Source organism: Dipodomys spectabilis, unplaced genomic scaffold (assembly GCF_019054845.1).
Source record: "Dipodomys spectabilis isolate Male_0828 unplaced genomic scaffold, ASM1905484v1 ptg000136l, whole genome shotgun sequence".
NCBI classification, from domain to species: Eukaryota; Metazoa; Chordata; class Mammalia; order Rodentia; family Heteromyidae; genus Dipodomys; species Dipodomys spectabilis.
The window spans coordinates 70,015-96,062 of NW_024870813.1; the positions used below are offsets into that span (position 1 = coordinate 70,015).

The following is a 26,048-nucleotide window of genomic DNA, read 5'->3' on the forward strand; positions in this document are numbered from 1 at the left end:
TCTCCACTTCTTCATGCTTTAGGGGCTGACTGACTTTAGGGCCTGACTCTGGTTAACTTTCTGCACTCTGTGCAGTGGAACTGAGAGTTATGCCCAGGGTGGGCTTTGAGCACCTGGGAGACACTGGGATGGGCTGGAAGCATAGCCTGGCTCAGAAAAGAAACAGGAAAGAGCAGAACAGACCATCATGTTTCATGGTAAGTTTCTTCCTGAAGATTGGCTGTCATAATTTTAGCTTTAAAGTTTAGTTTAAAATTTGGTTGTGTGGTTTTTTTTTTTTTTGATGGTTGTTGTTTTTGTTGGTCATGGGGCTTGAACTCTGGGCGTAGGCGCTGTCTCTGAGCTCTGAGCTCAAGGCAAGTGCTCTACCACTTGAGCCATAGTACCACGTCTGGTTTTCTGGTGGTTAATTGGAGATAAGAGTTTCACAGACTTTCCTGCCCAGACTGGCTTTGAACCGCGATCCTCATATCTCAGCCTCCTGAGAAGCTAGGAATACAGGCATGAGCTACCAGCACCCAGCTAAAATTTAGTTTTAAAGTTAGTATCAGTCTTTCCTAACTAGTAGAGGAAAAGTTAAGCATGGACAGTTGAATGCTGCCAGTAAGTAAAGTGAGAGTATACGGCCCTGAGTTCAAGCCCCAGGACCAGCAAGATTAAAAGAAAACAAAACAACAAATAGGTATGAAGTAGCTACGATCCCATAGGCAGGACCTGGAACCCATGGTTCCACCACTTCGAAGGTAGGTGTGTGTGTGTGTGTGTGTGTGTGTGTGTGTGTGTGTGTGTGTGTGTGTGTGTGTGTGTGTGTGTGTGTGTGTGTGTGTGTGTGTGTGTGTGTGTGTGTGTGTGTGTGTTCCACCACTTCGAAGGTGTGTGTGTGTGTCTCAGTCACTCTGTGCTTCATTTTCCTCGTGTAAGATGGATATGTGGGACTGGTAATATAGCTTGGCATTAGAACCCTCACCTAGCAAGTGAGAGGTCTTGGGTTCCACCCCCAGCACACCAGGAGAACAATCTACAGACCCTTACCTTGCCCCCTCCCAGTACCAGTGAGGACTGGGCTGCCCCCTCCCAGTACCAGGGAGAACTGAGCTGCCCCTCCTCCACGGGCTGGCTGTAGGCTCTGTTTACAGGAAGACATAGGGCGCATTTTAGGACTTCAAGAACAGTATCTGGGCTGTACCCCTCCGTGGCTGTGGGCTGGTGCTCCTGGCACTTCTTGCTCCCCCCTCTTTTTTTGCAGGTGATGGATCTATCCCTGGGGCTCACTCTGCAGCAAGGCAGTCATAGGTAGGGACTTTGGCAATTCCAGACTCGGAGTGTAGTGAGCCTAGACAGGCGTTTTCTTTTTTTTTTTTCCCCCTTCTTTTTCTTTGCTTTTGTTTTTCCTTTTGCATTTGTTCTTGCTTCACTTTTGTGAAGCCTGGGCTTGAACTCAGGGCCTTTCACTCTTACTTGGCTTCTTCTCTCGAGTTTAGAACTCTACCACTTGAGTTATAGCTTCACTTCTGTTTTTTTTTTTTTTTTTTTGTGTGTGTGTGTGTGGTTGCTTAGTGATAAGAATCTCATAGACTTTCACGCCAGAGCTGGCTTTGAACCATGATCCTCAGATCTCAGCTTCCCAAGTAGCTAGGATTACAGGCATGAGCCACCAGTGCTTTTGGCTTTCTGCTCATTCTTAAAGTTCCCTTAAATCACCCACCAAGCTGGGTGGTTTTGCAAAATGACTGATGTCCAAAATGAATTAATTTACCTGCAGAAGCTTGAGTTGCTGGAGTGAAAAGTTGGTTTGTGAGCTGATAAGCTCCCATCAGGCTAGCGCGTGGCCCAGTGGGGAGTTTCAGGGCCCTGTGCTCCATTCCGGTTTAACATTCAGTCCCTGTAAACACTCCCGTCTTCATTGAGCAAAAAAGCTCAAGGACAGCATCCAGGCCCTCAGTGGGCAGGGGAGGCTGGCAGGTTTAAAAGACATGGAAGATAGCTGGGCACTAGTGGCATAAGCTTATAATTTCAGCCACTCAAGAGGCTGAGATCTGAGGATTGTAGTTCAAAGCCAGCTTGCACATTTGATTGAGATGCTCTTTATTTCTAGTTAGTCAGCAAAAAGGCTAGAAGTAGAGGTGTGGCTCAAGTGGTAGAATATCTGCCCGGAGCAAAAAACCCCCAAAAACCAAAAAACTAAAGGCACAGCACCCAGGCTCTTGAGTTCAAAGCCCAGTACCAGCACAAAACGAAAGTCATGGTGGAACACACTCAGTGCACTTCAGTGACATTGACTTAAATGAAACAAGTCAGTGGAGGGGGGAGGGACACAGCTTCCCTGAACTGCTAGAATCAGCATGGCCTTTTTTTTTTTTTCTAAGAGTACCCCTTTCAATGATTTTTTTTTTGTGCCAGTCCTGGAGCTTGAACTCAGGGCCTGGGCGCTGTCCTTGAGCTTTTTTGCTCAATGCTAGCACTCTACCACTTGAACCATAGCTCCACTTCTGGATTTTTGGTGGGTAATTGGAGATAAAGAGTCTCACAGACTTTCTTGCTTGAGCTGACTGTGAACTTTGATCCTCAGATCTCAGCCTCCTCAGTAGCTAAGATTACAGTCGTGAGCCACCAGTGCCCAGCAACAATTTTTTTAAAGTTTTTTTTTTTTATTGTGAAAATACTGTACAAAGGGGTTACAGTTACATAAACAAGGTAATGAGTATATTTCTTATCCAGCATTGTTGCCTCCTCCTCTGTTTTTCCCCTACCATCCCTTCCTTCCCACTTTCTCAGCTATAACGCCCCTCCCACTAACCCATCCCCTGCCTAAATTGTAAAGTTCATTTTTCAACATAGAGTCTTGTACATCTCATTGTTGCAATGGTCCACCCGTATCCCTATTTAAACAATTTGTTTTTTCCCTTCCCCTCCCCAAATTATACCAAAATCAAATACAGTGAAAACAAGGGTTATACCGTGGGGGAGGGACATACAAAGCAACAAAAAAAAATCATGTGGTACCTTATAAATACGTTAGAAACAATAGCAAGAAAGAAAAAAAACACTGTGTCCCTATCTTGGGGTTCATTTCGCTTAACATCATCTTATCTGACCATTTCTGCTTGTCTCAGACATATACTAGTTATTGCAAATAAGGGAAACCATGGGACCTATGTTTCTTTGGGCCTGGCTTACTTCACTTTGTAATTTTTTTCAAGTCTTTCCATTTCCTAACAAGTGGGGCGATGTCATTCTTTCTGATGGAGGCATAGAATTCCATTGTGTATAAATATCACATTTTCTTGATCCATTCATCTACTGAGGGGCATCTGGGTTGGTTCATCTCTTAGCTATGGTAAATAATCCCAGCAACAATTTTTATTTTGATATTTAAAAAATTACAAAGCAAGCTGGGTACTGGTGGCTCATGCCTGTAATCCTAGCTACTTAGGTGGCTGAGATCTGAGGATCTGGGTTCAAAGCCAGCCCAGGCAGGAACTGTCGGTGATACTCCTATCTCCAATAAACCACTCAGAAAAGTGATGCTGAGTGCTAGCCTTGAGCTGAAGAGCTCAAGGATGGTGCCCAGGCCCAGAATTCAAGCCCCACAACTGACAAAAAAAAAAAATTACAAAGCAAGACTAAGTTAGGAGGGGTTGGAGGCATGGCTTGGGTGGTAGAGTGCCAGCCAGTGAGTGAAAGCATCAGATACCCAGTTCAAGTACCAATCTCTGGCAACAAAAAAAGTGTGTGTGTGGGGGGGGACAGACTAAGTTTGGAAAAAGGAAACCACACAACCTCTCAAAGACAGAGGCATAAGATGTGAGAGAAAGAGGTTACAAAACAGAAAAAGCCAGATTGCTGGGGGCGGGGATCTGCCCCCTTGCACGGAGACCCCCTTGGTAAGCCTTGTCTCCCTGTCTTGCAGGTGGTTCCGGGGAGCGGGAGAAGGCGCCATCCCACCCTGAGGCGCTACTGCTCATGGCCAGCTCCCAGCGCGACATGGAGGACTGGGTGCAGGCCATCCGCCGGGCGATCTGGGCCCCGCTGCGCGGAGGTACTGCCCGTAGCTCGCATGCGCATGCCCACCCTCTAAAACCCTTGCCAACAGGTAATCCACCCCTGCCCTGAATCCTGACTCAGGACTTGCTTCTCAGATAGCAGGTTGGCCCTTCACTGCTGCCTCCATGACTCCTCCCAACGGGTACCACGTGGGCCCTGGCAGGGAGACACCAGGTCCACATGGACACACAGCATCTCTTGCCATCAGAGGCCTGTAGCTTTTGCCTGCTAGCCGCCCTGCAGACAGATGTGCTGAGGCCAGCTGGACAGAGGCAGGAGGGCCTTGAACTCATGGCCTGGGCAATGTCCCTGAGCTTTTGTGCTCAAGGCTAGCACTCTACCCCTTGAACCATAGCACCACTTCTGGCTTTCTGGTGGTTAACTGGAGATAACAGTCTCATGGACTTTGCTGCCCAGGCTGGCTTCAAACTGTGATCGTCAAATCTCAGCCTCCTGAATAGCTAGGATTATAGGTGTGAGCCACCAGCACCCTACTTCTTTTTATTTTACTTTTGTGCTGGTCAGGGCCTGGATGCTGTCCTGAGCTTTTTTTGCTCAAGGATAATGCTCTACCATTTGAGCCACAGACCCACTTCCAGCCTTTTTTGGTGGCTAATTGGACATGAGAGTCTCACAGGCTTTATTGTCCAGGCTGGCTTGGAACCATGATCTTCAGACCTCAGCCTCCTGAGTAGCTTGGAGTATAGGTGTGAGCCACTGGCGCCCACCTCCAGTGTCTCAATTCTGCTTCCTTCTCCTCTGCTGAGGAACTCACACATGAGGATCCTATCCTCACACCCCACCCCCGCTTAGCCTCCTCTGTCTTTCTGATCTTCCATTCTCTCTCATTTCTTTTATTCAGAAGCACTTAGTGGGTGCCTAAATGACACTGACTATAACTGCCTCACTCTACTCTCCCTTCCCCACTGTCCTCCCCAAGGGACAGAAGCAGGCAAGAACACATGTCTGCTAATGCCCAGGAGTGAGGGATGCCGGGAAGCAAGATGAAGGCTCAGGGAACGGTGAGGGGTTCCAGCAGGCCAATAAAGTAACCAGAAATGCTGGGAAAGAGCAGTGGCAGAGGAATCTGACAAGTGCAAAGGTCCTGGGGGTAGGAATGAGCTAGGAGATCAGGAAGACCAGTAGGTCTGAGGGGGTACGCATGGGGAAAGGTGACCAGGTAATGGGGGCATGGCAAGAATTTGAAATTTTACTTTGGATGCAGTGTGACATCAGCAGAGCACCCAGCAGGAGACAGACGGGAACTGACTTAGATTTATGAGGCACTGGTGGCTCACACTATAATACTAGCTACTCAGGAGGCTGAGATCTGAGGATCATGGTTCAAAGCCAGTCTGGGCAAGAAAGTTTGTGAGACGCTTTTTTTTTTTTTGTCAGTCGTGGGGCTTGAACTCAGGGTCTGGGTGCTGTCCCTGATCTCTTGTGCTTAAAGCTAGTGCTCTACCACTTGAGCCACAGTACCATTTCTGGTTTTCTGGTGGTTAATTGGAAATTTGAGTCCCACAGTCTTTCCTGCCCAGGCTGACTTCAAACCATGATCCTTAGATGTTGGACTCCTGAGTAGCTTGGATTATAGGCATGAGCCACTGGTGCCCACCTTGAGCAAAACAGCTGAGGGACAGCACCCAGGCCCTGAATTCAAGTCCCAATACCAGCATAACAGACAAGTGCAAAGTCCTCTGGTTTCCATTTGCTCCATGGACCTAAGAGACGAGTAGTCATAGGAGGCAGGTACAGTCTTGGGACAAGCGGTGAGCACAATCTGTCAGTTGTTTTTTTTCCCAGATCTAAATCGAGTGGGGAAAGACAGGACAGCTGACTCCAGCCATGCATAGCTGCTGCCCTGAATGTTGGTATTTGTGTGACATCATGACAATGGTGTCATCAAGTCTGGCTGAAGGGAGGCAGCACAGCTCCCCCCCTCCCCCATACTGAGTTGGAACTCAGGGCCTTGCACTTGTTTGGCTTGCTTGGTCTGCTGGTGCTCTACTGTTTGAATCATGCCTTCAGCCTGTTTTTGGCTGGTTATTTTGGAGATGGAGTTTCACAGACTTTTCTGTCCAAGCTGACTGAACCATTTATGGATTTCTATCTAGATTAATGGATAATTAGCAAAAACACAAAGCAAAGCAACGAATGTTGTAAAACTCAGCTTAGGAGCTGGAGGAATGGCTGCTGTTTGAGTGCTAAGGCCCTAAGTTCAAACCTTACTACTACCAAAAAAATAATACCACCAACCAAAAAAGCCTCAGGAAAGCCAGGCGCTGGTGGCTCATGCCTGTAATCCTAGCTACTCAGGAGGCTGAGATCTGAGGATCGTGGTTCAAAGCCAGCCCAGATAGGAAAGTCCTTGAGACTCTTATCTCCAATTAGCCATTCAAAAGTCGGAAGTGGTGCTTGGCTCAAATGGTAGAGCGCTAGCCTTGAGCTGAAGAGCTGAGGGACAGCACCCAAGCCCAGAGTTTAAGCCCCATGACCACCACCACCACCAACAAAAATCCCTCAGGAGAGTAGAAAGGAAGTAAGAGGTTAAAGAAGGATGGAAAGACATCAAAAAAATTTCCAGAATCATCGGGCATCATGCCTGCAGTCCTAGCTACTCAGGAGGCTGAGATCTGAGGATTGCGGTTCAAAGCCAGCCTTGGCAGGAAAGTCCACAAGACTAAACCAAAAAAGGAGCTGTAGCTCAAAAGTAGTAAAGCACTGGCCTTGAGCACAAAAGACCAGGGCCTGTGTATAGGCCCTGAGTTCAAGCCCTAGGACCAGCACCAAAAAAAAAAAAAATCCAGAATGTTCTCTCTAGCTTTCAGGTGGGAATTTGCATGTCCTGTAGCTTGAACACAGGGTTGCTGATTGTACATGAACAGTAGTGCAAGCCTGCACATTAGTGCTTCCAGTGCTGTTCAGCACGCATGCGTATTTCACTTGCGTAGAAGACTAAAAGTCCACAGAGGTCCAACGTGACAAAACCAGGCTCTGCGACCAAGTCTCTCTTGTCCCTCCCTCTCTGCCCGCTTGGAGTGGGCCCTGGTGGCAGTATGGCCCTCCCTGGACTGTGTTGGCCAAGGAGGAATTGGAGGATGGGAAACAGGAACCAACTGGCATCAAAGGCCCTTATCTCCAGATGTGCAGAGGAGATGCAGCCACGCCAGGCGAGCTAGCCTGGGCATGTGCAGGCAAGCTCAGAGCTTGCAGGTAGGCTCAGCGGGCCTCCAACTTCTTGGCAGAGCCATTGGTAGCCTAAGTCCCCTGGGAGAGAGACTTACTGGATCGGAGCTGCTCTTGCTGGCTTTTTATAGGGAGGCGGAGGGGGTAATGGGTGCCAGTGCTGGGACTTGAACTCAGAGCCTCTCACTCTGGCTAAGCTTTTTACTTAAGGCTGTCATTCTACTATGTGGCTTTCTGCTGGCTAATTGGAGACAGAATCTTGGTTTTGCCCAGACTGGCTTTGAACTTTGATCCTTAGCTCTCAGCCTCCTGAGTAGCCAGGATAATAGGTGTGAGTCATTAACACGCTGCTTCTTGCTTTTTTTTTTCCCCCTCAGTTGGAAGCCTTTTCCAGCAAATTTGCTGAGGCAGAAAGCAGCCTCAGACTCCTCAGAAAGCAGAAATATGGCTGCTATGGATGGGGACCCTAGTGTGTCCACAGAGAAGGCAGGCACCCAGCGACTACTGCCTGTGGCCTGCCCAGGGGTGCCTCTTATGTGCCTCATGGATGTTTTCTGGGAGGCTGGGGAGACAAGCATGGACAAGGCAGACAGGCCCTCCCCCCACACAACCTCCATTTTACAAGAGGAGACAGATGACAAGCAAGCAGAGAAACTCAGGGAGCAGACTTGAAGGGCTAGGTGGACAGGGCTTGGAGGGCCAGTGGGTGGGGCTTGGGTGCCATGTGGGCGGGGCTTGGAGTTGCATGACTTCTGAGTGAAGGACTGGGAGCCCACACAGGGAGGGAGACCTGCAGGAGAGCAGCCAAGAGGCCAGCATGGCTGGAGCAGGAGGGGAGGAAGGTGGAGGGAGGCCAGCTGGTTGACACCTCAGGGTTGTGGAGACAAGCGGCAGAGCCTGAAATAATTCTCTGGAAGTGGTACCAGTGATGCAGAGATGGGAGGGCACTGGCCCAGGATTCACGGATGAAGTTCTGTAGCCTGATTAGAAGTATTAGAAAAAAGATAATTTCAGCTTTCCTGATTATGTACCTGCTTTTGACCCCCTCACAATACAGTAATAACTAGTGTGCCTGCTTTTTGCCCACTACACAATACAGTGTAACAACCATTTGTGCATGCGTGCTGGACCTGGGACTTGAACTCGGGGCTTGGGTGTTCAGCTGCTTTTGCTCAAGGCAGGTGCTGGAGTGGCATCTCCAGAGAGAAGCCCCTGGAGGCACAGCTGCATTCAAGTGCAGGATCACTGTTGGCAGTGGTGGAGCCTGAGCTCCTCGTGTATCACTTCTTCCCAGCATTCTTTGCTCCATAGAGCCTGAAAAAGATTTGGAACTGGGGTCTCAACTAAAGGCTTGCTCAGCCCTTCCTCAGCTTGCTCAGTCAGTTGGCATGGTACCACTTGGGACCTTTTGCCTGCAGCCCTGCCTTTGCTGGTTATTTTGGAGATGGCAAACTTTTTCTGCCTGGTGCTGAGTTTGAACCATGATCCTTCAGATCTTAGCCTCCTGAGTACCTAGGATTACAGGCGTGAGCCACCAGTGCCCAGCTGTTCCTGTGCATGTCAGCTGGTCTGGCCTGTGTGCCCAAGACGGAGCCTGGGACTGCTGAGTCTGCAGATGGAACACTTGGGCCCTTATGCCCTCTGCCCATTGTAGTGAGCTGTGTCCACATACCAGGGCAAGGAGGGGAAGACAATACAGACTCCTTGGATGTGGGTAGGATTAGGCCCAAAGCATCCTCATCGCCTCCTCCCTGCAGCACCCAAGGCTTCTCCACTTCATGAGGCTCAGGTGCTGAATGCTGGGACCCCCAAATTGAAGGGAGGGAAGGAATAATACAATTAGGGAGCTCTGGGGGCTATGTGCTAGGAGAGCAGAGGCCAGAGTAGCCATTTCTCAGGAGGTCACTGGGCTGGTCTGTGTTCCTTACAGCTCAGGACACCCTCTGCTCAGCCACCTTTCGCCACTTGATGCTTGGTTTCTCCCTCTGGTCCTTCTCTCTTCCCACATGGCCACCTGTATGCTTCACAGAACCTAGGACCCAAGCAGCCTTGTCCTGGTCACTGCTGAACTGGGGCCTGGGCCCCAGGTAGAACCTGTGGGGGCCTCAGCTCTGGCTCTGCCTTGCTAGTCAGCCCTTTGCCAGTCCCGGGACTGGGCTGCGCCTCCCCGGAGCCTGGCAACAGCTCTGTGCCGTCAGTCCCTTCCCATCCCTTTGTATTAGGAGAAAGCCTCAGGGAGGTGCCTGGACCATTTGTTTTCTCTATGAACCAGTACTGGATCTTGAACTCAGGGTCCTGGGAACTATCCCTTATCAAGGGCTTAAGGCTGGCACTCTAGCACTTGAGCCACAGCTCCATTTCTGCTTGCCAAGTGGAGATAAGAATCTCATGGACCTTCCTGTCTGGGCAGGCTTTGAACCTCTGACACTCAGATCTCAGCCTCCTGAGTAGCTAGAATTACAGGAATGAGGCACCTATGCCAGGCTGAGGCCCCATGCTTTGTCACAGTTATTACAAAGTAAGTGGCATCCCAACGGGACTGCTGGAGCCCTGAGTCCTGGCATTGGACAGTGTCTCAGGAGAGCATAACATGGAGTGGCTCAGGTGTTGTCACGTGGCCTGTTGTCCAGGATTTCAGCACCCAGAGGACATGAGCCCTCAGGAAAGAAGGCAACCCATGTTTACCATGGGCTCCTCTTGCCTGGAGTTTGAGAGGTCTTAGGAGAGCATAAGGTACTAGAGGGGCTGGGCAGCTTGGCCTTGACAGCACAAAAGACAGCCAGGCAGGAGCCAGGGCATTCTCCAGGGTGATCGCATCCCAGGATGTGGTTGCCAAGCAACAGCCTACACCGAAGGTCTCACCTGTCACCAGGCTGCTCATGTGAGAGGGCAGACCTCAGGTTTCTCTCATTTCCCTGGCCCTGCCCTAGAGAGCTGTTCCAGGAATCCTCCCCCACCCCTCTATGCACCCACCCCAGCAGGCCACAGAGCTGAAACTCCCCCATGAGGGCCGTGCGCTAGCAGGGCCTGGTTATCACCTGGAGCTCATTGGGGTCATGCAGTCAGAGCCCTGAGGGGTGGCAGCTGTACACTGGGGACTCCCTAGACGGGCAGGTTTGGTTTGATAACCACATAGGTGAGGACACTGAGACTTGAGGAGAGGGCAGGTTGGCCCTCAAGCATGCCTGCCCACCTGAGGGGGTCCCACATGCCCTTGAGGGGTAGGTACCCCTGAGCCTTCAGTGCCAGCTGGACAGAGCTATTTAGATGCAGTGGGACTTGGGGCCCTGAGCTGCCCTTCCCACCTTCATATCATAGCACTGTTCTCCCACGCCACATGACGCCCTGCCACGGGAGGACTTTAACCCCTGACACATACTTAGCAGCATGAGCCTGGACCAGTAGCCTCACCGGGCACATACCTCCCTCAGTAATTGAGACAAATTCTGCGGGTGTGTGTGTGTGTGTGTGTGTGTGTGTGTGTGTGTGTGTGTGTGTGTGTGTGTGTGTGTGTGTGTGTGTGTGTGTGTGTGTGTGTGTGTGTGTGTGTGTGTGTGTGTGTGTGTGTGTGTGTGTGTGTGTGTGTGTGTGTGTGTGTGTGTGTGTGTGTGTGTGTGTTGTGTGTGTGTGTGTGTGTGTGTGTGCGCGCGCACCAGTCCTGAGTCTTGAATTCAGGGCCTGGGTGCTCTTCCTGAGTTTTTATGCTCACCGCTAGCTTTCTACTATTTGAATCATAGCTCCACTTCCAGCATTTTGGTGGCTACCTGGAGAGAGGTTTCGTAAATTTTTCTGCCTGGGTAGCTTCAAACTGCGATCTTCAGATCTAAGCCCTCTGAGTAGCAAGGATTATAGGTATGAACCATTGGTGTGAGTGCCCAGGAATCACAATTGCTTTGCTTTTTTTTTTTTTCCCCCCGGTCCTGGGGCTTGAACTCTGGGCTTGGGTGCTGTCCCTGAGCCTCTTTGTACTCAAGGCTAGTGTTTTACCACTTGAGCCACAGCACTACTTCTGGCTTTCTCCAAGTAGTTCATTGGAGATAAGAATCTTACAGGCTTTCCTGCTGGGGCTGGCTTCAAACTGCAATTCTCAGATCTCAGGCTCCTTGACTAGCCAGGATTACTAGCATGAGCCACCAGAACCCAGCAACTGAAGTCTTTTTTACAAATGAAAATGACTGCAAAGCATTCCATTGTTCCTATTGCTACTCCCATAACTTGCTACCAACTTAGCTTAGTACACTGAGTTATTGTGGTGAGAGGTAAGACTAGCATCTGTCCTCTGAGATGTCCAGTTGCCAGGTAGAGCCACATGGGGTGGTCCAGGTGGGTTCTTCTGGAGGCCCTAAGGGAGGGAGCCTCTGGTCCTTGCCTTTTCCCCACCTCTTAGAGTTGCTGGTGTCTGGGGCTATGGCCCAGGCTCAGCCCTGCCCTCCTCCCTGCCTCAGCTTCCCTCTGCCTTTCTCTTGATTCCACTTTGCACCCAGGAAACCTCTCCATATCTGCTTCTCTGTGCCACCTCTACCGAGTCTGTGCGTGTGTGAGGTTACAGGCATAGGTGCTGAGAACAAGGATGTTCTGGGGCCACACACATCATGATCGATAGACAAAAATAGACAAAATACCCACTTGAAGACAGCTGTGTAGGAGGGATTATGGGTCAGGAGGGTATGCCTCAAGTTTCCAGGTCTAGGAGTGAACATGGGCCTGGTGCTTTTGCTTGCTTGCTTTCGATACCATTGCTGACCTCATGGCCTGGCACTTGTTCAGCTTGCTTGCTCATCTGGTGCTTTTCTACTCAAGCCATGCCTCCAGCAAGGCTTTTTGCTGCTAACCCAGAGATGGAGTTTTGCAGATTTTTCTGCTCAGGCTTCGATTCTCTAAATGTTAGCCTCCTAAGTAGCCAGGTGTAAGGTATAGACACAGGCACCCAGCAGCAAGATATATCTTTAACATTTTGGGTTTTTAAAAATCATGGATTTGGGGCTGGGAAGTGGCTTGGTGGTGGAGTGCTTGCCTTGCATGCATGAGGCCCTGAGTTCGATTCCTGAGCACCACATAAGTAGAAAAAGCCAGAAGTGGCACTGTGGCTCAAGTGGTAGAGCACTTGCCTTGAGCTGAAGAGCTGAGGGACAGCACTCAGGCTCAGAGTTTAGGCCCCATGACAGACAAGAACAACAACAAAAAAAATCATGGATTTGGGGCTGGGATGTAACTCAGTGGCAAAGCGCTTGCCTAGTAAGTGCAACATCCTGGATTCGATCCCCAGTACCAAAAAAGAAAAGACCAAAAAAAAAAGTTTAAAAATAATGGATTTTGTGTGTGCATGTGTGTGATTCTGTGCATGTACACGTGCACACTTATGCTTTTCCTGAGGCTTGAACTCTGGGCCTGGGTTACTGTCCTGGAGCCTTTGTACTCAAGGCTAATTCTCAACCACTTGAACCACAGTTCTACTTCCAGCTTTTTTGGCAGTTAATTGGAGATAAGAGTCTCACAGACTTTCCTGCCAGGACTGGCTTTGAATGCAATCCTTAGATCTCAGCCTCCTGATCCACTGGCTTTTTTTTGCCTTGATTTTTATTCTTAAAGTACTGTGATAGCCAGATAGCCAGACACAGATATTGTCTGCACATCCCTGCAGAACTCTGCCTGGGCCCCCCTGGGAACTGCCCTCCCTGCTTGGTGAGGCATGGCTGGCTTCTCTGACCAGCTGCCCTGCTGGGTTAGGTCTGACTCTGAGTATCCACCCATCCATCCTCCTCACCACCCTCCTCCAGGTGAGATTGTGGACTCAGAATCCTCCTGTTGGCTTTACAGAAAGACAATTTACGGCCTGGTGCTGGTGGCTCACACCTGTAATCCTAGCTACTCAGGGAGGCTGAGATCTGAGGATCACAGTTCAAAGCCAGCCTGGACAGGAAAGTCTGTGAAACTCATATCTCCAATTAACCACACACACACAAAAAAGTAAATAGAGTTGTGGTTAAAGTGGTAGAGCACTAGCCTGGGGCCAAAGAGCTTAGGAAAAGTGTTGGGGACCGGGGTTCAAGCCCCATGACCTATCCTTACCCCCCCCCCCCCCCCCCCGCCCTCAAAAATGAATTTGCAGTGGGCCCATGGTCACTTTCCAGCCAACATGACCTTGAGCCAACCGCATCACCGTGTCTGGGCCTTGGTTATCGCCTCTTCTGTAAAATGGGGAGTTCCCCTCTTAACCTCTGAGAACTGCTTCAGGAGATGAGTGCAAATACAGACCTCTGTCCCTGGCACCAGGGTGCTGTTCCCCGCCCCTGCCCCCGACAGAGGTTCCCCGAAGGCCCGGAGCCCATGGTACCCACTGAGGCCCAGCTCTACACCCAGTGGGTGACTCAGATCCCATTGCCTAACCTCTCTGGGCCTCGTGGCCCCACCTGCAGCTCCTCGCCCCCTCCCTCCCTCCGGCCCGAGGCCTGGGTCACTGCGTTCCTCAGCGCGGCGCCCCTGGGAAGAAGGCTGCTGGGGACCGGCTCTCCCGCGCCGGCAGCCTCTGGGGCCCTCGGATCCCCGGGCCTCCCTCTCCCGCGGGCCGGGCCCCGGGTGGCGCTGGCCGGGGCCGGGCGGGCGGGCAAGACTCTACCTGCGCGCGTGCCGGGCATTCCTGGCGCCGCCGCCGCCGCGCCCGGGCGCGCCATGGGCCTGATGCCGGCCGCGCGGGCCTCCTCCTGGGGCCGCGTCTGTCCGCGGCCGCCCTGCCGCCTGCCCGCCTGCTGCGCACCCGCCGCCGCCGCCCCAGGTAGGGGCAGGACGGGGTGCGGGGGGGTCCCCATGGGCGCAGCGCCTCCCGATCGACCGGGGTGCATTTTGCGGGGGAGGGGGAGGACGCTGAGCTGCCGAGGTGGGCGCGATCTTCCCGGGATCGGATCCGCGGGGATGGGGGGGGGGGCGCCTGCGTGGAGAAATGGGAACACAGGCTGGGAGGGGCCTTGCAAGAGATCCCTTCCCTGTCCCCCACCGCCAAGGGGACCTGGTGAGCGGAGAGCCCCAGCCTCTGACTTGAGCCCCAAGAATATTCTGGTCTGCCCTCCCCCACCCCCTGGCCTTTGGAAGGCCTCCACCCCGGGAGGGTGAGCAGAAAGGATTCTTTTTTTTTTTTTGCTGTCCAGTCAGTTCTGCGACTGGCTGGAACCAGGCAGGGTCCCCTGGAGTGACAGAGGGACAATCCGGCATGAGTAGATGCATAAAAGAAGGGAGAAGATGGCAAGTGTGGTGACCAGAGGCCAAGAGGGGAGCTGGATTTGAACCACAGCGTGGTTCCTTGTTCCTTCTCTGGCCAAGGCCTTCCAGGATGGCAAAGTGGACCTGGCCTATCAGCCCTGGGAGAGGCTCCAAGAGGGAAACCCAGCCTCTCTCTCCTGTTTTGAGCAGGGGGTGGGGAGGCTAGGCTCAGGCCCTGGCAGAGCTTCCCTCCCCAGGGCAGGAGGGCTAGGAGAAAGCCAGAAGGGGAGGGGAGCGGAGGGTGGGGTGGGTGGGGAGTGATGTTCTTACCTGGGGACACTCAGCGCCCTGCAGTGTCAGCCATCCACACCCAGGGCACAGCTGGGACTAGGCCACTTGGTTCTCTCGTGATTCCCACAGGGACTTGGAAGACAGGGACAGGAGGCTGGCTCTGCCAGGCAGCAGCCTCTGCCAGCTTCCTTCGTGGTAGCCCAGCCGGTACTTGTGAAGTGTGGGTTGGGATCTCGAGGAACCCACATTGGCTGTGCTTCTAAGATCTGACAAACCTACTGGAACTGGTTCTTGGCAAAGCGCCCTCCAAGACGTGCCAGGAGGGCAGAGGGAGTTCAGGTTGCTGGGGCCAGCTGGCCAGGGCCAGCTTGCTTCTACCAGAGGGACCATAGTGTGTGTGTGGGGGGGGGGGTGGGGAGGGAGGGTACTGGTCTGGTTCCCTGGAAAGGGAGGCCACTAGAATCAAAGGTTAATGTAAGATACCTTCTGGCAGGGAGACAGCAGAGTTGGAGCAAGGCCTCCCTGTGGGGTTCCCCACACAGCTCCAGGGAGGGGCAGCAGACAGACGTCTTCAGCCCTGTGCATGGCCTCCTTTCATGGTGGTGCTGTGGGCTCAGTCCAGAGTCTTAGTCTGGTCTTCATAAACAGCCTCTGAAGCCATGGATTGCCCTCTTCTGTAGATGGAAAGGCCCAGGACAGGGGGTCACTGCTGTCCTCTGGTTCATCCAGGATATGCACACAGATCAGTGCTGGGGACCACTCAGAGCCTCTGTCTCTAGGCCCTTAGGCCCTTGCACATCATCGTTTGTGTCCAGGCCCACAGGGCAGGGAGATGGTCCACACCTGAGGGCCTCTGGAGTCCGGGTGACAGGTGGAGTGAGTTCTGACCATGGGCACTGTCCTACATCCAGCCTCTTCCCCAGTCACGCTCCAGTCTTTTATCTTTATTAGTTGTATTTATTTTTGTGCCGGCTCTGGGGTTTGAATTCAGAGATGGGTGCTGGCCCTGAGCGTTTGCGCTCAAGTGGTCGCACTCTACCAGTTGAGCCACAGTTCCACTTTAGTTTTGTGGTGGTGAATTGGAGATGAGTGTCACAGACTTTCCCGTCAGGGCTGTTTTCGAACCTCTATCCTCAGATAGCTGGGACTGCAGGAATGCACCGCTTGTGCCCAGCTCCTGCCTTCCCAATTTGGGGTCCTCTGCACCCCACCCCTGCCTACCTGCCTTACCTTATTACTCTTTGGGTCAAAGATGGCATCCTCCTTAGACCCTCTTTTAGTTAGAAATGCTCTGTGCCCTTTCCTTCCTCCCCACTCTATCATCCCCTATTGGGGAGTAGAGAGAGTGCTCAGGAGACCCCCAGAAAGGCGGGGGTCCTGCCAGGCTTGGAAGGGGCCAACCCAGACCTAGCCACCCAGGCTGGGGGGGTGTGAACAAGCCTCAGCCTTGGCTCTGCACCTCAGGGCTGGGCCGCCTGCCACGTGGGACTTCATCCTGTGGACAGGGGATGGGCATAGCACTGTGGGCAGAGGAGGCCATGGCGAGGCCCACGCTGAGTCACTTTAGCTTATTTGTCTCCCTTACCCACGATGCCACAGTGCTCCGCAGCCTGAAAACACTGAGAAATTGCAGAGCGCGTTCCTAAGTGCACTCTTCTGCAGATGTTCATCTCAGAATCTCACGGTCCTCCTGCTCTGTCCTGGCTGGGATGTGAGCCATTGGGTTGCGTGCACTACAGTATAGGCTACCCTCCTGTCAGTCACTTGGGAGCCATCTTGGTTTAGCAGCTCAACTGTCAGGGTATGTCAGAGTTTATGTGCCGTCACCCTCATTAATTTATGGCTCTGAAGAGTGTTTCTAGCAATTCAGATGTTCACGGTCTTTAAACAAAAAGTACAGTAAGGTATTTAGAAAGCAAGGCACCAGTGGCTCACCCCTGTAATCCTTGGAGGCTGATATCTGAGAATTGAGATTTGAAGTCAGCTGGAAAGTCCATGAGACTTTTCTCTCCAGTTCACCATTAAAAGTCTGGAAGTGGAGCTAGGGCTCAAGTAGTAGGGCCTTGATCAAAAAAGCTCAAGGGCAGTGCCTAGTTCAAGCCCTAGCCCTGTATCGGCACACACACAAGAAAAACATTAGGGACGGGAACATAGTTCAGTAGAGTGCTTGCCTAGAATCTGCAAGGCCCTGGGTATGCTCACAAGCAGAGAGGGGCAGGGAAGAAGCTAAGAATTCAGATTATGAAATCTCTTGGTTTTCAACAACAATTTCTTTTAAATGTCGCAAATATTGTTGGTAAGTAGGAGCATTTGAAGACCCTCATTAAGTATGGGTGATTTTGTGACCCAAGTTGGGGAGCGAGGGAGCAGATTGTATGGCCACTGTTAGTGGAGGATTTGATTCCAGGCTGGCCCTTAGTGTACACATTCACACAAATGAGCAGAAGCCCAAACTCAGTACCCGTGTGCCTAAGGCCTATCCCAGTTATGTTTCCCAGAAGGAAGTTCCCAGTGTTTTGTGTGCCAGGCACTGTGTAAGGGACTAGTGTATCTTTCATTGATGTTTGGCTGTGCTAGGGCAATGACCTCCTGCCTTACCCCCCCACCCCCACCCCAGGGCCCAGCTGGTTGGCTCACCATCCAGGTCCCGAGAAGCCACATGCCCAGACACAGCAGTGTTCTGGCATGGTGCCCCTGGCATACTCCAGAAGCTGCCCTGCCAGGACAAATGTGATTTGTGGATGCTAATCAGGTCAGGCATCCCAAAGTCCTGGAGCTTAGGGTTGGGTGAGGCTGTTTCGCCAGCTGCTAAATTGTGTGTGTGAGAGAGAGAAGGTGGGGGGAGGGAGAGAGAGAAACTTTGCACATCTCACTATCTGTGTTCTTTCCCTATGCAAAGAACTTCAGGAACCTGGTAGCCCAGCTAGTTATCTGGTTGTCAGAAGCATGTGTACCACTGCTGGGGCTTGAACTCAGGGCTTGGGCACTCTTAAATTTTTCACTCCAGGCTGGCACTCTTGCCACTTGAGCCACAGCTCCTTTTCCAACTTTTGTTGGACTTTTTCTTCCCTAGGCTGGCATGGAACTGCAGTCCTCAGATTTCAGCCTCCTGTGTAGCTAGGGTACAGGTGTGAACCACCCATGTCCAGCTTGTCATTAGTTTTTTTCTTGTGTGATGTTTTGTTCAAGACGAGTGGTTCTGTATCTTTTCTGGATGAGTGTTTTTGTTTATGGGTTAGTCATGGGGCTTGAGCTCTAGGCCTGGGAGCTGTCCCTGAACTCTTCAGCTCAAGGCTAGTGCTCTACCACTTAAGCCACAGGGCCCCTTTCAGTTTTCTGGTGGCTTACTGGAGATGAGTCTCACGGACTTTCCTATCCGGGCTCGATCCTCAGATCTCAGCCTCTTGAGTAGCTAGGATTACAGGCGTGAGCTACTGGTGCCTGGCCAAATGGGTGGGTTTTGTTGCTGAAGTTGACATTCTGAGAAGTGTACAAATCTTAAGTGTCCAGTTCCACAACTGGCTTAATAGCACCAGCAGCTTAGAAGTCCTCAGCACCTCTGCACTGACCACTGCCATGCCCTGGCTGGCAGCAGAGCTCAGTTTGGCCTCATTTTTAACTTTATACAAATGGAGTCTGTGTGTACTCTAGACCTGGTTTCTTTTGCTTATAATCATACTTAAAAAAAAATTCAAGCTGGGTACTGGTGGCTCACACCTGTAATCCTAGCTATTCAGGAGGCTGAGATCTGAGGATCACAGTTCAAAGCCAGCCAGGGCAGGAACGTCCTTGAGACTCTTCTCTCCAGTAAACCACCAGAAAACCAGAAGAGGCACTGTGGCTCAAGTGGTAGAGAGCTAGCCTTGAGCTGAAGCACTCAGGGACAGCTCCTAGGCCTAGAGTTCAAGACCCACAACTAACTCCCCCCCCCCAATTAAACATCTCATAAAATATGCCCAATATAGTTGGACGCTGGGGGCTCACACCTATAACCTTAGCTCTTTGGGAGGCTTAGGATAGGAGGATGGCAATTGGAGGCCAGCTGGGACAAAAGTTTATGAGACCTTCATATAATTCATAGCTGGATACAGTGGTGTGTACCTGTCATCCTAAGGTATGGCTGAAGTTAGGAGGATCGTAGCTACAGGCCAGCCCAGGCAGAATTCATCTCAACAGAAAGAAATTGGATGTGGAGGGTGAATGTCTGTGGTCCCAGGGAGGAGAGGAAGCCTGGAGTAGGTAGATCATGGTTCCGGTATATGCGTGAGCATGTAATGAGACCGTATTAAAATAGGGCTGGAGGTGTGACTCAAGTGGTAGAAAGCCAACCTAGACCCTGATTTCAAAGCTATGGAATACATATGTCATCAGCATTGAATTTAAACTTTTTTTGGGGGGGGGGGTGCCTTGGGGTTTGAATTCAGGACCCAGATGCTGTCCCTGAGCTTTTTCTCTCAAGGCTAGCACTCTACCACTTGAGCCACAGCTCCACATTCAGCTTTTTGATGGTTAATTGGAGATAGGAGTCTCATGGACTTTCCTGCCCAGGCTGACTTCAAACTGCGATAGTCAGATCTCAGCCTCCCAAGGAACTAGGATTACAGCCACGAGCTACCAATGCCTGACATGTTAATTTTGTGTGCCAGTACTGCTCACCCGCAGTACTATCAGCACACACACAAATGCACTGTGTGCTTTTCCAGGGCTATCTGCTCCATAGACCAGGCCGGGAGCCCACCATTTTCTCTGGCTTAGGGCCCAGACTCTTGGGTGTGAACTCCTAGAGTCTAACTTCCTTCCTCAGGGAGAGCCTCCTCTGGCCCTTATGGTACGCCCTCTCCCCTTTGTGCCAAGAGTCCTCTGCCCACCCTGAGCTGGGGGCAGAGGGTATGACCAGCTCTTCTTTGTGTCTAGGGATCTTTGGGCAGCGCCTGGAGGATACTGTGTACCATGAGCGGAAGTATGGTCCCCGCCTGGCACCCTTGCTGGTGGAGCAGTGTGTGGACTTCATCCGGGAACGTGGGCTCACCGAGGAGGGGCTCTTCCGAATGCCCGGCCAGGCCAACCTAGTAAGAGACCTGCAGGACTCCTTTGACTGCGGGGAGAAGCCGCTGTTCGACAGGTGAGCTACGGACCAGCCAGTGACTAGAGCTGGGGTCTCAACCAGGTTGATGATGGGCAGACTGTTTGCCCACATTGCCCCGAATGGCAGGCAGAGTGTGGGGCATGCATCATGTCTGCCGCAGATGAGGCCCACTCCCTCTGTCCCTTTGGGGCAGCTGCCACAGATCATAAACCTGACCCAGGCAGGAGAAAAGGACTCTGCAGGCTGCCAGGTGACTGGTTCAGGTACAGCTGCATTCAGGACTCCAGGCTTGCTCTGCAGGGTCTGCCTCATAACTCTACCTCCTCTGGATGATCCACCCCAGACTCCATCAGTGGCAGAGTGGTACAGCAGCTCAGGTTCCATGTCTACTCAGGGTGCAGTGCTCTCTTTACCCAGACAGGATTCCATCCATCATGGGGAAGTTTTTCATAGGAAACCACCAAGGTACTCAGGACAGCCCTGGTCCTCTCTTCAGGAGCAGAAAGGCCTCATTCCTTGCATAACCACAGCCAGGGGCCTGCCGCCTCCTTAGATGCAGAGCTGAGGGAGTCCTTGGTGTCACCTCGTCTGGAGCCTCGTGTCTCCATCCTGAGGCTGATCCTCGGTGAGCTTCTGGTTCACTTTGACCTTCTGCCAGCCAGGCCACTCCTGTGGCCTGGGGTCAGGGTAGAGGTTGCTTCAGGTAGATACTGCCTGTGTAGGTTCTAGAAAGCTGGCATTTTAGAAACACAGCGGGGTCAGATGCACTGCCCTACTGCCTGGTACTGTAAATACTGCTGGAGGAAGGGTTTCTGCACGTTTAAATCTACTTCTGCCACCCCGTGTACAGTATGAGGCTTCCTGGCCTGGCCCTTGGGGTCATGATATAACTGCTTGTCCAAGGTGTTCTGTTTCATTTTGTGCTAGCACTGGGGCTTAAACTCAAGGCTGGTGCTCTACCACTTGAGCCACTGTTCTGCTTCTGTGCTAGTTAATTGGAGACAAGAGAATCACAGCCTTTCTTGCCCAGGCTGGCCTGGAATCTCCATCCTCAGATCTGTTTCCTGACTGGCTAGGGTTACAGGCGTGAACCACAGGCACTGGGCTTAAGCTGTGGTTCTGGCTGGGGCCAGCCCAGCTCCTCTCCCAGCCTTGCCCCCCTGCTAAGCTCCCACCTGCAGATCTCATGCCAGCCTCCTGGCTGTGGGATGACTTCCCGCACACTCAGGCCACTGTCCTCACCACCTTCCCCCCTCCTCCTATCTCAGGCTTGTGTCCCACAGCTGTGTCCTCCCATATCAACATGGCTACCCTGGATACCCTCTTCTCCCAGCCCAAACCCCTTTAGAAACTTCACCAGCAGTCTCAGAATATTCTCTACCTTTCCCATAGTAGCTCCATCTGGCCTGTGCCTAACTCAACAGGGTGCCCAGGCTCCCCTCCCCACCCACTCTTTTCCAGGAGTGTAGGCCACAGTTCCCTCTCCTAGGCTGGAGGGCATGGCTCTGGCTGCACCACAGCCTGCCAGCAAGAGCCCTAACCACACTGCAAGTCCCCTCTCCTATGTTCCTGCCCATCTCCCTCTGGGAAGGCCACCCATGTAAGGGGCTGTGGCAGCTTTCCTGACACTGTCCCCATTGCTGCCAGGTGCCAACGAGGCACCTCTGTGCCAGGGCTCCTCAAAGGGGCAATTCCTGTCCTCAGAACCTGCCCGTAGCCAAGAGGCCTGGGGGGCTGTGGAGTGGGCTAGGACCCTCTTGTAGCTACCTTGCTAAGGGCCAGGTAAGATAACAAGCAAATGAATTTGGGAATCAGGCTAGCCTGGCAGTGGAGAGTCAAAAAAATAAAATAAAAGTTCTGTTCAGGAAGCCTTGCAAGGCCCCCAGGCCGCTTTAAATTCAACAGTGGCTGCATTTGGAGTGAGAGCATTTTCGGATTGGAATTCCACCAGGCTCCAGGAATGAAGAGCCAGGGGTAGGGGCTGGGCAGGAAGACCAGAAGCCAACAGGGTGGGGTGTGAGTGAGAGACAGACATGGACAGACAGAGGGATGCTGATATGAGCAAGAAAGAAATCCTCAGGAATGAAGCAAGGATAGGAAGTTGCAGATAGAGGGATCTCAGCTCCTGGCCGATCTGCAAGGGCAGCAGGTCTGCAGATCTCCTTTCCTAGCTCCATGACTGAGCCCATCCTCCCTTTGCCAGAAGCCTTCTCTGTGCATTCCGAGGCTCAGGCTGGAGGGTGCCCTTGTGTGCTGACAGTGGGTGCACGTGGGCTTAGGATGGGATGCACAGAGGGTGTGGGAGGGAAAGTCTGGGAAAAGAGGAAGCAAAGTCTTGAAAGCGGTACAGGGAGCGGGAGGGTGGGGAGGAGAGGGAAGGCCCAAGGCAGGCCGCTTCCATCACTCACCTGTGGAAAGACAATGTCAGCTGGCCTTGTCCCCATTCTGCTTGCTGTACTCCTCTTTCTTCCTGGCACCCTGAGGGTATCCCTGCTTCTCATCCTTACTCCCCATTCTTTCCAGGCTTCTGCTCAGGCAGCTGCCACCACTGGACCTGCAGAGGCGCTAGGTTCAGCGTGGTACCTGCTGGGACCATAATTGCCCAGGAGTGTGGATAGGAAAAATGGCTCAGCAGACAGCCTGGTTAGCAAGGCAGGCAGGGCAGGGAGACTTTTAGCCTTGCCAGTCTCAAAGCCATCAGGCCTGAGGCAAAGCAGAAGGCTCACATGGGTGGATTTGGAGAACCTGTGAGCATCATGGAACCCCACAATTGCAAATGTCATTGCCAGAAGGGACCTGTGACATTTGAATACTCCAGGCTCCTGTCTTCAGCTTGGGGCTGAAAGCCAGGTGCTAGGAGTGGAGAAAACCTTCTGGAGCCCAGGTGTGGCTGGAAAGGCCAGCTGTAGACCAGAAAGCTCAGGGTGAGTGAGCAAGCCCAGGATATGCCGCCCCTGTGCCCTGCAGGCCCCCTCTGCCTGAGAGACTGAGGCACGCAGTAAACAACACAGGGTTTTAGAGATGCGGGGGGGGGGGGGCACGGGGTGTAGAAAGAAGCCCAGACATTCAAAGTGCCCATACAGATAAGGATGAGCTGCCCAGACCTTGGTGCCCAGGATGCCTGTTCTTCTCACACATGGCTCAGGCTAGGCTCAGTGGAGCCTGGAGGATGCCTGTTCTACCTCACGGGGGTAGGCAGGCCCTCATCATCCTGCAGGGAACCCAGAGCATCATGGGAACCGCCACCAGGTCCCTGAATCCCAACACCATCTGCACAGCATTGGGGCTCCTGGCCCTTAGCTTCTGTCTCCTCCCCACGGGAGCCCAGACTACAGTAGCCAAAGGCACTCTGGGCCTCACCGTGACTAAGGGCAGCTAGTTGCAGGGTCGTGCTTTCCCCTCTCCCAGCCTTGGGAGAGTATGCAGTATGTGGTTAGCAGGGGTTGTTCCTGCAGGGCTGCTACATGTCCCCTCTTGCATTCTAGCACAACGGACGTGCACACGGTGGCCTCCCTCCTGAAGCTGTACCTGCGGGAGCTCCCCGAGCCTGTGATCCCCTTCGCCAGGTACGAGGACTTCCTCAGCTGCGCCCAACTGCTCACCAAGGACGAGGGGGAGGTCAGTGCCTCCAGGAGACCCATCTTGGGGGTGGGCTGGTGGAATGGTGGGAACGTGGAATCATGATTATACCCCTCCCCCCTCAAAAAAAAGACAGGTGCTTGTGGCTCAGACGGCTGAGATCTGAGGATGGACGTTTGAAGCCAGCCAGGGCAGGAACATCGATGAGCCTCTTCTAATTAACCACCAAAAAGCTGGAAGTGGGCTGTGGCTCAAAGTGGTAGAGCACTAACTGGTCAAAAGAAGCTCTGGGACAGCTCCCAGTCCCTGAGTTCAAGTCCCAGGACCCGCACAAACCACCACCACCACAACAAAAAAAAAACACCTTGATTTCTCCATGGCAGCATGGATGCAAGCCAGCTTCCTGCTGATTGTGGGTGGTGGGGAGGGGAAGGCGGCCACAGCATCTGTTGTGTACCTCCTATCTGGAAGGCCCCTCTCTCCTGAAGCAAATCCTGCTAATCCAGCTTACAGGTCTGCCATGGCCATTTTGTCTTGTATTATTTTAGAGAAAATGGAGACAGCTCCCAGGGCAAAGGGCTTAGGGTCTAGTCCCTCTTCCTCTCTCAGCCCTGCAGCCGGTGGCTGGGGATGGCTGTTTGCCCTCCCTGCAGCTGTGTGGGAGATGAAGGTTGTTATCTGGTAAATATTTGTGCCTTGATAAGAGAGCCCAGACATTCCTCCGTGGCCCCACAGAGACTCACTCCTTACACCAGCTCCCAGCAAAGAACTCGGTCTCCACTGGAGGGCTCATCCCAACCTGACTCCCAACCTCCCTTCTCCTTCAGCCTTTCCTCCTTTCTCATTGCTGGTGTCTGAAACGGTGATCTTTTCCTTCCTTCCCAAGGGCACGCTGGAGTTGGCTAAGCAAGTGAGCAACCTTCCTCAGGCCAATTACAATCTGCTCAGATACATCTGCAAGTAAGTGGGACACAGGTCGGCTCTGACTTCACGCATTCCTGCCTTCCCTCTCCATGTCCAGAGGGGTCTGGGTCATCCTCCCAGCCAGCCTCACCGAGCATCTGTGCAGGGAGGATAAAATAAACCCAGATCAGACTCTGAACGCTTGGAGCTTTAGGGCTCTGTTGGATCGTCCCTGGTGGATCATTTCAGCAAGGATATGTCCTCTGCCCTCCTGGATACCTGTTGTGTCCCCTCCCCACGCCCTAGCTTTTCTCTCTTTAATCATAACCCTTCAAGTGTCCCTCGTAGGCACTGGCAGGGGGCAAGCGGGAATACCAGGCCAGGGGAATGGGTCCTTGTCACACTGGCCTGTTTCTGGTGGCCCTCGCAGACCTGAGATCCAAGTTTTGCAACTGGAGCTGGACTGGTCATGGCCAGCAACCCTTGGAAATCGCAGGCAGGCCTGACCAGATGGCTGCTGGTGTGGGGGTGTGGCCTGTGAGGGGTGTGGGCAGGGCAGGCCAGAAAGGACCTGGCAGCTGACATAGATTAGACTTCAAAATTTGCTTCTTCCTTGCTCCGCAGGTTTCTGGATGAAGTTCAGTCCCACTCAAGTATCAACAAGATGAGCGTCCAGAACCTGGCAACGGTATTTGGACCTAACATATTGCGTCCACAGATCGAGGACCCAGTGACCATCATGGAAGGTAACGGGGGATGGGGACACAACTCCATTATTCTTGGGATTGGGGCTCATCTTGGTCCCAGGCATGACCCTCAGAACCATCCCAGCCAAGCCAGGCCCAGGGAGGGTAGAGGGCTCAGGTAGCTCATCTCCATCTCCCTAGAAGTTTTCAGGAGCCTCTCTCTCCTGGCCCTCCCCTTAATGAGGTCAGCTCTGTGGCTGGTAGCAGTGGGTGATGAGATGAGGTTAGAATGGCTAAATCTTTAGTGCAGAGGAAGGGCCTGGGAAAACGGAGGGGTGAATGTCTTCACTGAGCCCACCTCCTTGTCTGGCTTCCTGGATGTCAGAGCTGTGCAGTTCTCTTCTATGATAGTGATTTTTTTTTTTTTGTCACATCTGTAATCCTAAATGCTCAGGAGGCTGAGATCTGAGGATCGAGGTTCAAAGCCAGTCCAGGCAGGAAAGTCTGTGAGAGCCTTCAGTAACCACCAAAAAGGCAGAAGAAGAGGTGTGGCTCAAGTGGTAGAACACTAGTCTTGAGCAAAAAAGCTCAGAGACGGTGCCCAGACCCTGAAGTCAAGCCTTAATACCAGGAAAAAAAGACAAAACAAAACTTAAGGGCAAGGAAACAGAGGCTGAGGGAGCTGTGAGGGGGCCACCAGAGGACAGACAGCCACACCTGCCAGAGGGCACAGGTGGAGGCGGGCATGGAAACAGAAGTAGGCAGGGACTCCAAGGTCCTAGGTGAAGAGACTAACCAGAGCCAAATGCCAGTGGCTTGTGCCTGTAATCCTAGCTACTAAGGAGACCGAGATCGGAGGATCGCCATTCAAAGCCAGTCTAAGCAGGAGTATAGGAGTCTCTTATCTCCAACTAACCACCAGAAAGCCGGAAGTAGAGCTGTGGCTCAAGTGGTACAATGCCAACCTTGAGCATAAAAAGGCCCTGGGTTAAGGCCCTAGTTACTAGTACAGGAGGGAGGGAGGGATTGGCCAAGACTCACACAATCACAAACACTGGCAGATCCAGGCTGCTCCA

The 26,048-nt window shown here is 52.5% G+C and overlaps 1 protein-coding gene across 4 annotated transcripts in view; it reads left to right on the forward strand.

Annotated features, from left to right (window-relative positions):
• LOC122116490 (rho GTPase-activating protein 22-like) overlaps positions 1-26,048 on the forward strand; it is a 100,478-nt gene that overhangs the window by 69,630 nt on the left and 4,800 nt on the right. For 3 of the 4 annotated variants that reach the window (XM_042690148.1, XM_042690147.1, XM_042690146.1), the window contains 5 exons: positions 3,911-4,039; positions 19,633-19,840; positions 23,290-23,422; positions 24,270-24,343; positions 24,911-25,032. In XM_042690148.1, the coding sequence (XP_042546082.1) occupies positions 3,964-4,039; positions 19,633-19,840; positions 23,290-23,422; positions 24,270-24,343; positions 24,911-25,032 (613 nt within the window). In that variant the 5' untranslated portion in view covers positions 3,911-3,963. Of the gene's footprint in view, positions 1-3,910; positions 4,094-19,632; positions 19,841-23,289; positions 23,423-24,269; positions 24,344-24,910; positions 25,033-26,048 lie in introns of all 4 variants that reach the window. The other variant, XM_042690145.1, reaches the window with a different exon arrangement.